This window comes from Macaca thibetana, chromosome 2, assembly GCF_024542745.1.
Source record: "Macaca thibetana thibetana isolate TM-01 chromosome 2, ASM2454274v1, whole genome shotgun sequence".
Classification (NCBI taxonomy): Eukaryota; Metazoa; Chordata; class Mammalia; order Primates; family Cercopithecidae; genus Macaca; species Macaca thibetana.
This window is the reverse complement of record NC_065579.1, coordinates 46,047,536-46,062,190: the sequence shown is the minus strand read 5'-3', so window position 1 is coordinate 46,062,190 and position 14,655 is coordinate 46,047,536. Positions and strand designations below refer to the sequence as shown.

At 40.3% G+C, this 14,655-nt stretch overlaps 1 protein-coding gene across 1 annotated transcript in view; it reads left to right on the top strand.

Moving 5' to 3' along the window:
• The window catches only part of SLC9A9 (solute carrier family 9 member A9), a 586,828-nt gene that overhangs the window by 295,140 nt on the left and 277,033 nt on the right, over nucleotides 1-14,655 (top strand). The window contains exon 9 of the mRNA XM_050779755.1: nucleotides 5,822-5,910. Within this exon, the coding sequence (XP_050635712.1) occupies nucleotides 5,822-5,910 (89 nt within the window). The remainder of the gene's footprint in view (nucleotides 1-5,821; nucleotides 5,911-14,655) is intronic.

Sequence of the window (14,655 nt, the reverse complement as noted above, 5' to 3'; positions counted from 1 at the left end):
TTGTAGGGTACAACCCTGTCTCAGCTGCTTTCATGGGCTGGTGTTGAGTGTCTGTTGCTTTTCCAGGTACACGGTGCAAGCTGTCAGTGGATCTACCATTCTGGGGTCTAGAGGACAGTGGTCCTCTTCCCACAGCTCCACTAGGCAGTGCCCTAGTGGAGACTGTGTGGGTTCCAATTCAACGTTTTCCTTCCATACTACCCTAGCAGAGGTTCTCCATGAGGGTTCCACCACTGTAGCAAACTTCTGCCTGTACATCCAGGCATTTCCATACATCCTCTGAAATCTAGGTGGAGGTTCCCAATTCTCAGTTATTAACTTCTGTGTACCCACAGTCTCTACACCATGTAGAAGTTGGAGCTAAAGCAGTTGGGACACAGGGCACCACATCCTGAGGCTGCACAGAGCAGGGCAGGCCTGGGCCAGGCCCATGAAACCATTTTTTTTCTCCTAGGCCTCCAGGCCTGTGATGGGAGGGGCTGTTGTGAAGGTCTCTGACATGTCCTGGAGACATATTACCCATTGTTTTGGTGCTTAACATTTGGCATCTCATTACTTATGTAAATTTTTGCAGTGGTCTTGAATTTCTCCCCAGAAAAATGGTTTTATTTTTTTCTATTGTATTGTCAGGTTGCAAATTTTCCCATGTTTTATGCTTTGAGTTCTCTTGAATACTTTGCTGCTTGGAAATTTCTTCCACCAGATACCCTAAATTATCTCTCTCAAGTTCAAATTTCCACAGATCTCCAGAGCAGGGGCACAATGCCACCAGTCTCTTTGCTAAAGCATAGCAAGAGTCACCTTTGCTCCAGTTCCCAGCAAGTTCCTCATCTGAGACCAACTCAGCCTGGATTTCATTGTCCATGTCACTATCAGCATTTTAGTCAAAGCTATTCAGCAAGTCTCTAGGAAGTTCCAACCTTTCCCATATCTTCCTGTCTTCTGAGTCCCCCAAGTCTCTAGGAAGTTCTGAACTTTCCTTCATTTTCCTGTCTTCTTCTGAGCCCTCCAAACTGTTCCAAACTCTGCCTGTTACCCAGTTCCAAAGCTGCATCGACATTTTTGAATACCCTTATACCAACACCCCACCCCACTCAGTGCCAATTTACTGTATTAGTCCATTGTCACATTGCTATGAAGAAATACCTGAGACTGGGTAATTTATAAAGAAAAGATGTTTAATTGGCTCACAGTTCTGCTTGGCTGAGGAGGCTTCAGGAAACTTATAATTCTGGCAGAAGGCACGTCTTCACAGGGTGGCAAGAGAGAGAATGAGTGCAAGCAGGGGAAATGCTAGACACATGTAAAACCATCAGATCTAGTGAGAACTCACTCACTATCATGAGAACAGCATGGGGGAAACCACACCCATGCTCCAGTCACTTCCCACTGGGTTCCTCCCGTGGCACATGGGGATTATGAGAACCACAATTCAAGATAAGATGTGAGTGGGGACACAGCCAAACCATATAACCATATCACTTTGTAAAAATACCAATTCCAACCATGGGTAGGATTAAAAAGAGGATGAGTCTCAGTTCTCTTGGACCACACAGGGTCTTGCCTGCCCCTAGTGTTCCTCATTGTTTCAGTTATGACAGGGAAGATACGAGTTGGATTTTATTTTCAAATGGAAAACTGTGGTTTCCAAGAATTATCAAAGTTTAGAAAGAGAAGATACCCACAAGAGAATATCAGCCAGGATTCACTCAAAAAAAAAAAAAAAAAACAATCTGGCTATTGACAGAGTTTAATTCAGGAAATTGGGTAGAGAGTTGGTGGAGATCTCAAAAGGTACAAGGTGTGCACAAAGGTATCAGAGAGGTAATACTTACAGGAAGCAATTGTGAACCCTAGGAGTAGGAGGAGCAAAGGGAAATGAATCTAGAAGCTCCTAAGAGGAAACCACTGGGCTAGGATCCAGAATTCTAAGGACACTGCCTGGCTGCCCTCTCTGGGGTGTGTCATTGCTGAGATGAAGCTAAGAGGAAGAGCAGGCAAATAGGAAGGAGCAAGCCCTTCTCTCCTCCACTGGGTTCTAGTCATCCTCTGGCACTTCATACTGGCAGGATCCAACAGCACTGGCAAAGGGAAGCATGGTTTGTAGGCCCCAGTGCCAGGATCACGGAGCCAGTAAAGATGGATGGATTTGGAGCTGGGACACTAGTTTGATGACTGGCACAAAAAGCATTTCTGGGTCCCTTGAGGGTCCCCCTCACCCTCTTTCTTACACACAAGAATCTGAGGTTCATAGAATTTAAGAGAACTATTTAGGACCTCACATAACAGCAGCACAACTAGGGCTCACAAGCATGAGTATGTAAAATCATAGTGACAATTAAAATGTTCTTTCATAAGGTAGAAAACAGGGAAAAAATATATACAGGACATATAAACATCCATACAAGACTCAAAAGGTATTTAGCAACAACATTGCCTGTTAGTTTTCTACTGGAGGCAAGGAAATGATAACCAATGCAGCCACTAGGGAAAATATTCTCCAGTGATAAGCCCAGTTAGTTCAGATATGTAATCTTTTTCATAAAATCTCTGGCTGGTTCCTGGGATATCAGAAATGATATTTTTTAGATGGCTTAAGATCACCTTAAAACATTCACAGATGGTCTAATATAGGCAGAAAAGCACAGGGAGTCTATGGACTATTTGATCTCAGCTCTGTCACTTTAGAGGTGACCTTGAGTAAATTACTTTAGTGTCTTACTTGTTCAATAGAGATGGGAATGTTCACTTATTTATTCAACAAATAAATGTTGAATCTGTATTTGTATTTATTCAACAAATACGGAGTGCCTACCATGTGCCTCGTACTGCTCTAAGCGTTAGGAATCCTTCTGCCTTCAATGAGCTTTGCCTTGAGTTACAGTGTATTTGTCTGTTTTCATGCTGCTGATAAAGACATATTCAAGACTGGAAAATTTATAAAGAAAAAGAGGTTTAATGGACTCACAGTTCCACGTAGCTGGGGAGGCCTCACAATCACGGTGGAAGGTGAAAGGCACACCTTACATGGCAGTAGACAGGAGAGAAATGAGAGCCAAGTGAAAGGGGAAACCCGTTATAAAATCATCAGATCTCGTGAGACGTATTCACTACCAAGAGAACAGTATGGGGGAGCTGCCCCCATGATTCAGTTATCTCCCACCAGGTCCCTCCCACAACATGTGGGAATTATGAGAACTGCAATTCAAGACGAGATTTGGGTGGGGACACAGCCAAACCATATCATACAGGAAGGCAGAAAGTAAACACGTAAATATATAAAATATCAAGTAGCAGTATATAATACAGGAAAAAAATAAAGCAAGTAGAGAATGATGAGAGTGAACAATTTGTACAGAGTGGATGAAGAAGACCTGTCTGTTCATGTAACATCTAAACAGACATTTGAAGGAAGGAGGGAGCCATGTGGATATCTGCAGAGCTTTCCAAACAGTAGGACCTGGAAGGAAGTACAAGGGTCCCTGGCAGAACACATTTAGAGAGGATATTGAAAGGTAAGGTGGAGGGAGGGGAGTGGTCAGAGAAGAGGTCAGCAAATTGTGGGGAGTGGGGAAGGGGCAGGAACAGATCTTGCAGTACCTTTTAAGCCACAGGAATCCATTACAAAGTTTTGAGCAAAGGCCTGACATGGTCTGACTAGTTTTTCAAGAAGCATTATTGCTAGGGTGCTAGGGGCTACCATGGGAGGCAGGGAGACCAGTTAGGAAGCTATTGTTGTAATCCAGGCCAAAAGTTATGGTGGCTTGGAAAAGGATGCTAGGAATGGAGATGTTGAGAAGTGTTTGGGTTCAAGGTGTATTTTGAAGGACAAGTAAACAAAATTGCTGATTTGTAGTGAGAGGTGCACTTAGGGTGTTCCCAAAGTTTCCCCCTGGGCAGCAGAAAGAATGGATGCTATTACTAAAAAGAAGGCAGCAGTGAGAGAGACTGCTTAATCATTGTGAGCCTGTTGTGAGATAGTAACTCACTGCAGTAAACAAGAAGATGTAAATGAAACAAGCACTGTTCTTGGCCCACAGTAGGTATTCAGACAATCTTAGTCCCTTCCTTATCCTTTATAACACTTCTTTGTTACCTATTCTTGTTCTTACAATGAATTTATTTGCTATCCATACACAGACACACCTGCCCTTTTATTCACTACTTCTCTACAGATCAGTATCTAGTCAAAACAGTTCCACAACAGTGAACAGATCAGCAAAACCTCACCCAGAAAAACCCCTAATAGACTACACACTAGACAGACATAGGTCACATTTTTAAATAAATAAAGAGAAATGATTTATGCCAAAATAGTATACAGGGTAATCCTCCTTGTGCTTTGAAGTACTTAGGGCTTCAGCGTACTGAAAGTTCCCCTGGTATTTGTTGCTTTTTAAAATAGAAATTCTATGATGAGTAAAATATTTTGTAAGCATTTTTGCCTTAGAATTTCTGAAGAGATGCTAAGAAACTGAGAAGTTACCAAAAAAATCTGTTGAATTGCCCACTGAATAGATATTTCATGGTAAAATTTCCTACTTGTTTTATTCTTTTGTCTAAAATTTTGAAGCATAATGTTAAAAGGCAATAAGTCATGTAGATTCTACACACTTATGTAAATATGTGTTAGCAATGTTTTATCCAGTGCTCACCTGAAAAATAACCAACATGTAAGTGGAAGCATACAGTCTACGTATTTTTTTAAAAGCTCAGTTCTTTAAAATTCTTTGTTGCAGATTCACTTGAAATGTCAGTATTCAGTTCACATATCTCCATATTCTTAAGAATCATCAGCATTTAATTTATGAGTGTTTTTAGTTGGAAAGATTTTGCTGCTTAAAATTCAGTTCAATCCCCTTGGTCTGAGTCGAAGAAGAATACTTATATCTTGCATTTTTCCCAAAGCCCTCCTCTATGCCCAATTTCCCATAATTGAGCTAATCTTTAATCCAAAGTACAGTGCCAACTCCCACTGCTTCCCCACTCCAGCCCAGGGACAATAACACAGAGAATAACAGAGCCCGGGGACAGATAGCACATCGGTCTCAGGGTCGCTATTCCTCTGTCTCCAGAAAGCATCTAGTGTATGTGTGACTTCATGTCACATTTAAAGCTGATATATGGTTTAAGGAATAAACCCTGCAGATGCCAAGAAGCAACTAAAGGTTCACTGTTGGTAGGAATCACACAAGAACAGACCAGTTTACTTTCAAGGAGTGAATGCCTTGGGTATGTTCGGCAGCAGGACAGAGCACCTAGCCTTTCCAAAGAGGCACAGGAACAAACAAGGTCTCCTCTCTCTTGCTTGGCAAGTAGGAGCATTGGCAGGGGCAGCAAAACCCTTGTAGATGTCTTAGGTTTGTCACTCGTCACTTTTAATACTAAATTATGGTATGACAGGAACCTCTTCAGGCTACCCAAATTATACAGTGGAAAGCAAATATCTTTCAGAAAATAAACCAGTATTTAGTGTAAAATCCAGCAAAGTAGTTGGCACTGGCTATGAAAAACCCAGGGTTGACTATGCAGTCTTTTGTTCATGTTTTCAAATAAAATTTTTCTAGCTCATGAACAGGGACCCGTTTATCTCTAGGAAGAATCTACTTCTTAATGTTTTTCTTTAGGTTTAATCCTTCAAGACCCTGTTTAAACCCTGTTTAAAGCAAGTAGCAAGATTTACCTAGGTTTCATTATCATGGTAACTACTAGCAGTTTTAACTCTACTGACACCAAGTCTATTTTCCAGTGGGAATAGCCCTACCCTTTGACTTGGATGGAAAATAGAATTGGTTTTGACTGATCTGTTTTTTAATTTCAGGAATAGTTGCTGTTCTCTTCTGTGGAGTCACACAAGCACATTATACCTACAACAATCTGTCTTCGGATTCCAAAATAAGAACTAAACAGGTAAAAGAAAAAATTTACTACAGACTCGGTCTCTTTTCTCAGTGAAATGGTTACGTAGCAATTCTGGCAGTATCGTCAGAAAGAATTTCATTAGTAAAGGAAGAATGTAAGCTTAAGGCTTCTTTACGAGTTTGATATTTATAGATTTTTTTTCCCTCCAGGATAACCATTAACAATTCTCTTGGTAAGCAAAAATATAGTTATAATAGTTCTCCCTCCTGAGAGATGTTGAACTTAGACTGTCAGTCTTAAAGATGAAAGGCATACAGTTGATAATAATTCACAGTCACTTACATCTAAAAGCATTATAAAGCATGTGAAATTGGGTAGTTATAGAGAAAGAAGGAAATGAAGAAAAAGAAAGAGGTGAGGTTTGGTCTTTAACTGGGTGCTTTCGATGCCAAGCAAACTCAAATGCCAGTTGTCACACAAGCAGAATATATCTCCCTATGCCAAGAACACATCTGTTTGGATATTTCCACATAAACACACACATAGTCTTTCCACAGACATTTGCTGCACAGCCACTCTGTGCCAAGCACCATGCTAGCTACTAGGAATACAAGAACAGACAGTTTATGACCCTGGCTTCAAGAGGTTCATTATCAAGACTGTTGATGAGGACACAGATGTGTAGCTAACAACTTGCCACAGTTTTATAACTGCTGTCATAGAAATATCTCTATAGTGTCCATAAGGAGCTTTAGTAGGACATCACCCTACAGTTAGGATTGAGAAAGTCAGGAGAAAGTTTCCAGAGATGATGCCCAACCTGGAGCTTGAAATATAAATAGAAGTTACCTAGGTAAAGATCTAGGGTCTACTAGAAGGTAGAAGGTAGCCACAAGGGCATTTGAGGCCAAGGGATCAGCATGGACAATGTCTCTTGAGCAGCCAGTGGAAGCTCTGTAAATAGTTCAGCATGGCTTGTGAATGGGGCAAGGCTGAAGCAAGTGGGATACAGTGAAATCAGGGACAAACTCATGAAAGGACTTATATATCTTGCGAAGGACTTTAGACTATAACCTATAAGTAATGGGGAGTGGCTTACATAACAGGAATGTATTGTCTCGCAGTTCTAGAGACCAGAGTCTGAGATCAAGGTATCGGCAGGATAACTCCTTTTGAGGGCTGTGGAGGAGAATCTGTTCCCTCTCTCTCTCTCTCTCTCTCTCTCTCTCTTAGCCTCTAGAAGATTTCTGGAATCTTTAATGTTCTTTGGCTTCTAGACAAATCCACCCCAATCTCTGCCTTTGTGTTCACATAGCATTCTCCCTTCATGCGTGTCTACCACAAAATTTCCTCTTTTATAAGGACACAGGTCATATTGAGTTAGGGGCCTACCATACTCTGGTATGACCTCATCTTAGCTGATTACATTTTCAATGACTCCATTTCCAAATACAGTCACATTTTGAGCTACTGGGGTTTAGGACTTCAACATATGAATTTTGGAGGAACACAGTTCAGCCCATAACAAGAAGTCATTGAAGGGTCCTAGGCAAAATAATTTTAAGATCATTGTAGTTCCATTTTAGGAATATGACTCTGGCAGACGTGAAGAACATGGACCAAACAGCACTTGTATCAGTTAGCTTTTGCTGTGTAACAACCACAAAACCCTAGGGTCATCCAACAGTAATCATTTATTGATCACACACCTGCAAGCTTTAGCCATTTTGATCGGGGTTGGACTGGGTGCATCTGCTCATACCAGCTAAGCTTATGTATATGTCTGTTGGTTTGTTGGGGGCTCTATTCTAAAGTAGGCTTGACTGGTAGGCTTTGCTAGTGCCACATGTTTGTCATTCTTCTCCTGATAGAAAAGCAAGCCCCAGTGTTGAAGAAGGTCCATTTCCATACTGTGCTTGTATCATATCTTCTAAATATCTCATTGGCCAAGGAAAATTATATGGCATAGTCCAGAGTACAGAGGCCAATCCAATCTCTGACCACAGTGGGAGAGCACTGCAAAGTTATGTGGCAAAGAATGTAGACATAGGCAATGACGGAGAATTGGACTGAATGATGCAATCTAGCCCAAAATGCAAGTGGAGGTAGAGAGGTCTCTTGTAATAAACATGGTGATGCTGAAGACATCTGATGTGATATTAGGGCAGTGGGAGTAGAGAAAGCAAAAGCAACCAAAGCAAAACCTGTAATTGGCCAGAAATTCCTAAACAGGATTTCCTGAGGGCTTACTTTGAAGCTCTCCAGAATGAACTATCACTTTCATCCCTCTGTCTTTGTCGCATCCCAAGCTTGACTCTACCTCTACCTGCCCAGGGACTCTGCAAGATCACCCTTCCCCTCTGCCCATCACCTCAAATTCCTCAGAGGAATCACAAGATGCAATTACAGAAATCTTGAGACCCCCTGAGTGAAACAAAAGAAAAAAGCCCCCTAAACAAAAAACTGATACCAATATCCAGAAACCTCCAACATATAGTCTTTCAGAATCCCTTTAATTTTGAATACTACTAGCTTTTCCTAGGGCTTAAAGGGAAATGTCTTGGGCTGTTTTTTTCCTAACCTCTTTTGGTTCTCTGAGCATATTTGTATGCTGGGAAGCTGAACCCTGTTTAGGGACTTGCACTTTTAAGTCGTTCTATCTAGACTGCTCAGCAGAACTTCAAAGATAACTCATCTCATGGCAAGACAGCAGCCCAGCATCTAGGGGAGACAAAGCCAGAATCAGTGCCCATAGCCTTCTGTTCTCCCTGTGAATGGCTTGACAAGCCCTCCCTGACAGGTTGCCAGCATTCATTTTTATATCACTCTCCTTTAAGGAAGATAATTTTACAAGTTCTTTCCTTAACATCTAGGTAACTGCATATCCCCATCTTTGTTCCCCACACTGCCTTCTTTTTTGGGTGCCTGGCCTTGTAGCAGAAGCTTAATAAATGCTAATTCCCTTCCACTTCATTTTCATCCCTTTCCTCACTTCTTTTCTATCAGGATCTGTCATTTTCTGCTTATTTTTTTTCTTATAATATGTACATACACAGCATATGTATGTATTTATACATACTTGCATATCTATGCGTGCATATACACATGCACATCCCATACTCTAGTATAAAGAGTCTAAGGTCCCCACTTTGAAAGAGTGCAATCAGAGGCTCTCAGCCACAGCAGAGGCTCTGCACTAGTGTAACAAGCAGAGTTGAAATTCTCATGGGAAACGAATTCCAAATTGTAGAGAAATGCTGAGGCATGTACTAAAGACGTTGCCACTGTGTCCTCTCTGAAACTGGGAAAGGTTTGGGCAGTATTCTATGATGTTACATGGTTACAGGACACAGTATCTTGCTCTACATATCCCGGTTGCGTTCACACTGTCAATGGGAAGGTAGCATTTACACAGCTTCTTTGCCTCTGTTGCCAGGACTGTTTAATGAGAGTGTAGGAAGCCAATTAGTAAACTCAGGGAAATCCATGTAAATCACATTTGAGTTATAAAATTCAAAGATGACATGATTTACAAAAGAGTTCTATTCAACTCTGTCTATACCCATTAATCAAATAGCTATATCTGGATACAAAGGCTTTAGAGAATTATGCATTCTTTATAGCTTGAAGAATTAGAGTGCCTTTTTAAAGTTGTATTTTTTCATTTTAAGATATGTTTCGTCCATGATAATGACCCTTTAGATGTAGGAACTTCATTTTTGCTTCAACCTATGAAAACACATGTAACATCACTATGTGTTAGGCAAAAAGCAGTATGATAGAGGCACTATGATGCTGTTACCCAACATAATGATTTGTATTTTGAATACCAAAGCGTCCTATTAAAGAGTATATGAACATATGCAGCAATTCATTTCCCTGGACTTGGAGTTCTTTGTTGCTTTAGGGTGTGCACATCAAGTCCTAGAGACAGACAGATACTGTAAGTCCTGTCTCTTACCCTGGGAGCTGAGCACTGCTAGGGATACTCAAGACGGACATCAGCACACAGCAGTATAGCCCAGAGGTCTCACCCAGAGCCATCCAGAAGACTATGTACAGACCCCATGAACCCACTCAGGTGATTTCCAGCCTTCCTCCTACACATTTCCTCCCACATTCCCCCACCCCCCAGGCCGGCCTGGGAGCTTGTTATCTGGGCCAAACTCCAGGGTGTTCCCATCAGCTGTATTTACCTTGCCTGAGGCTAACTTGCAAACCCATGTACTTCCATAGCATCCCTTTTAATTAGAATTTCTCCTTCCCTTCACATAGTTGCCACCAAAAATTATTGCCAACAATACACATGGGTATATGAAATAAATGTAAATAATTAACATTTACTGTGCATTAACATGTACAAAGTGCTTATCTCATTTACTTTCTACTTACCTTTCTACCTAAGAGGTAACTCTTATTATCACTGATTCCCTTCATGCATTGAACAATTTTTTTTTTGAGAGCCTACTTTGTGCCAGCCACTGCTCAAAGTACCGGGGATACAACAGTGAACAAAAAAAGAATTTCTAGTTGAGGAGCTTCATAGCAGTCAAAATAAATAAGCAAAGTATACAGTGCACTCATGGTAAGACATAAGGCCAGTAATAAAGCAGGGATGGGTAGCTAGGAGTATATGATGGGAAGGCAGGCTTGTAATATTAGATTGGGTATCCAGGAAAGGCCTCAGCAAGGTGATATTTGAAAAAAGTAAAAGAGGGAGTCATGTGGACATTTGGGACAGAGCTGTAGAGAAATCGGAAATGACAGATACAGAGGCCCCGTGGGGCAGGAGAACCAATGCGGCTGGTATGGAGCGAACAAGGGAGAGTATGAGAGAAATAGCAGAGCAGTGAGAAGAGACAGGTCATGGAGAGCCCAAATGAGGTGGGGAAACACTTGAGACCTTTAAGGACAGGCATGTACATACATTTTAAAAGAATAGAAGTGTCCATTATTCACTAGGGAAGACTATAAGAGTAACAGGTTTGGGGGGGAAATTATGAGCCCAGGGTTGACTTGTTAAGTTTGGGATGTGTATTAGTCAAGTGGAGCTGTTGTGTAGCCAGTTGGATGTAGAATTCTGGAGTTCAGAGGAGAGGTCTAGGAGAAAAATATAATTTTGAGTGTCGTCAGCATATGACTAACATATAGAGATGATAATTGCGTATCATATAAAGATGATACTGAGACTATGAGACTGGATGGAATCTCTAAGGCAGTGATAGAGAAGAGGTCCAAAGACCAATCTAAGGTACTCCAATGTTAAGAAATCCAAAATCAGCAAATGAGCCTGAAAGGTAATAGATATTAGGGAAAAGAAAAGGAAAGTATGGCGTCCTAGAAGTCAAAAGAAGAGTGTCTCAAGGAGTGTGATGAATTATACCAAATGCTGCTGAAATTTCAAGAAAGATGAAGAAAATGAACATCATCGATAACAGTGATAAGAACCATGTTGGCAGAAAACCTGAATAGAATGGGTTCAAGGGAGAATAAGAGGAAAGAAATTGGAAACCTCGTGTATCAACAAGTCCTTCAATGGAGTTTTGCTGAAGGGCAGCAGAGAAATGAAGTAATTGCTGGAGGAAGAATCGGGACCAAAGAAAATACCTTTTTATTTTTAAGGTAGGAGAAATAACAGTGCTTTTTTATGTTGAGGAGATGAAACAGTAAAGAAAAAAAATGATGTATTCAAGTTTTTTCTAGGCTCATAAGTAGCAGATTTCAACTCAGATGTTTTACTTTGTGGTTCAAACTGTTTTGCCTCTTACTAAATATCATTTGGTTAGTAGATGGGATAGTACCAATTGTGGGGCATCATTTATTCAGTAAACCTTGAATGGGTGGAAGGAAAAACAAATGAATGTTTGGCCATATTTATTATACTTTCAGCTAATTCAGATAATTAGTCATTTATTTTATATAGTATTTGATTCTGTTATCTTTGAAAATCTACCTATTTCAGTGCATTTTAATTTTTTACACAAATACAAGTTGGGATGGACATAGATGTTTTCATGTATTTGCTTTTGAAAAGCCAGATTCTTTGTCTAGCATTTATGGGCAAACAATGACATCTTCATTATAGCACATTCTTTCCAGATGCTTATTTTATTTCCATTCCCCCCAGATGATATTTATGGTGTTTATCGCCATTGAATGGAAAAGCAGCAATGCAAATCCAAATTTAAATTTCCAATAAAAGAAGACAATAGCAGCCAAATTATGTGTTCTGTGCATGACTCTGAAAATTCAAATAAAGGATCTGGAATATGGGAGCAGCAAGATATAGTGGAAAGAACACTTGGCTGAGAGTCTAGAAAACTGGGTCTTGCCCCCATCCTCTAGTACTCATAGTATGGCCTCAGAGAATTAATTTAACACACATGAGCTTCACTTTTTCCATCTGTAAAATGAACGATTGAATTAAATGACTGGGTTTTAAGGATCATGCTCTAGATCTAATGTACTTTTACTTGACATGGAGCATAACGCATGTGTCTGGTTCTTTCTCTTAGACTACAATTGAGTGGGGATCACTTGATTAAAGACTGAAATGCATACAGATGAGAGGAGGAATTAGAGTTTACCATTTAACTTGAGGCCAAATCACTGGGTATACCATTTCAATAAGTTGTCAAAGCAAATCCAAGGATGAGGCCATCAAAAACCAAAGTCCCTGGTTCATACTGGAGTAAAAAGTTTCATACTGAGGGCTGCATGCTTCTTCCTGGAAAAACTCTCAGCTGCTAGGTGAATGGTTGTGATGGCTTTCCCTAAGATTGCCTGCATCCTTAGGGTAGAGAGTAGAAATCTTATATTGCTATAACTCAGCATCTCAGGATATGACTGAAGAACCTTACAGCTTTTTAATTCAAACATGGACTAATTGTGTTCTAAGAACTACAGTAATTGCATGGCCGGTACCATGCTGGAAGCCAGGGAGACAAGGGCAAATACCACATGGTTCTTGTCCTTTGGAGGTCCTAATATAGCAGAAGACATACACTTGCACACAAACATATATATGCGTATGCATGCACACACTCACATGCACAAACAACCACATGTGGTATATGCTAATGTAGAGGTATGCACAACATGTCATGAAAACCAGAGAACTGAATTGCTTACTGGAGGGAAGGTTTTCATGGGAAGCTGGTTTTTGGGTTGGGTGTTTTGGAGTTTGGGTGTAGAGTTAATTAGGATATTGTCACCCAGATTTCATGGAGGATAAAAGCAAAAAGAATAGAGTATGCAAAAATATAAAACTAAGAAAGAGTTTGAAAGCAATCCTAAACAAAAAGAACAAAGCTGGAGGCATGAAGTTACCCGATTTGAAACTATACTATAAGGCTACAGTAACCAAAACAGTATTGTATCAGTACAAAAATGGACACATAGGGCAATAAAACAGAATATAGAACCTGGAAATAAAGCTGCACACCAGCATCCATCTGGTCTTTGACAAAGGCAACAAAAATAAGCAATGGGGAAGTGAATCCCTGTTCAATAAATGGTGCTGGAGAGCTGGCTTGCCACATGCGGAAGAATGAAACTGGATCCCCTACCTTTCACCATATACAAAAATTAACTTAAGATGTATTAAAGATTTAAATGAAGGACCCTAAACTATAAAAACTCCTCAAAAGCAATTGCAACAAAAACGAAAACTGACAAGTGGGACCTAATTAAGCCAAAGAGCTTCTGCAGAGCAAAAGCAACTATCAACAGAGTAAACAGACAACCTACATAATGGGAGAAAATATTCACACACTATGCATCAGACAAAGATCTAATACTAGAATCTATAAGAAACTTAAACAACTAAACAAGCAAAAAAACAAATAACCCCATAAAAATTGGGAAAGCACACGAACAGACGCTTCTCAAAAGAAGACATACAGGTGGCCAACAAACATATGAGAAAATGCTCAACATCACTAATTATCAGAGAAGTGCAAATCAAAACCATAGTGAGATATTATCTCACACCAGTCAGAATGGCTGTTATTTTAAAAAAGCAGATGCTAGTGAGGCTGTGGAGAAAAGAAAACTCATACACTGCTGATGGGAATGTAAATTAGTTCAGTCACCATGGAAAGCAGTTTAGAGATTTTTCAAAGAACCTAAAACAGGACTACCATTTGACCTGGCAAACTCATTACTGGGTATACATCCAAAGGAAAATGAATTAGTCTACGAAAAATCATGCATGCATATGTTCTGCAGCACTATTCATAATAAGAAAGACATGGAATCAATCTAGGTGCCCATCAGCAGTGGATTGGATAAAGAAAATGTGGTACATATAAACCACAGAATACTACACATCCATAAGGAAGAATGAAATCATGTCCTTTGCAGCAACATGGATGCAGCTGGAGGCCATTTTCCTAAGCGAATTAACACAGGAACAGAAAACCAAATACCACACGTTCTCACTTGTAAGTGGAAGAAAAACATTGGTTACTCGTGGACATAAAGATGGCAACAGTAGACACTAAGAGCTACTAGAAGGCAGGAGGAAAAGAATAAAGGTTGACAATACAACTATTGTGTACTATGCTCACTACCTGAGTACAGGATCAGCCATACCCCTAACTTCAGCATTATGCAATACACCATATAACAAAAGTACACGTGTAGTCCTTCAATCTAAAATAAAAATGGAAAAAATAAAAAGCTTGACAAGTCTCAGAAACAAAGAGGTAACACACTATAACTAGGTCCCAGGTTGCCTCAGAGAAGTAGGTAGGGGTAGGCCACTGGTATAGGTTGGGGAGCACTGAAGGG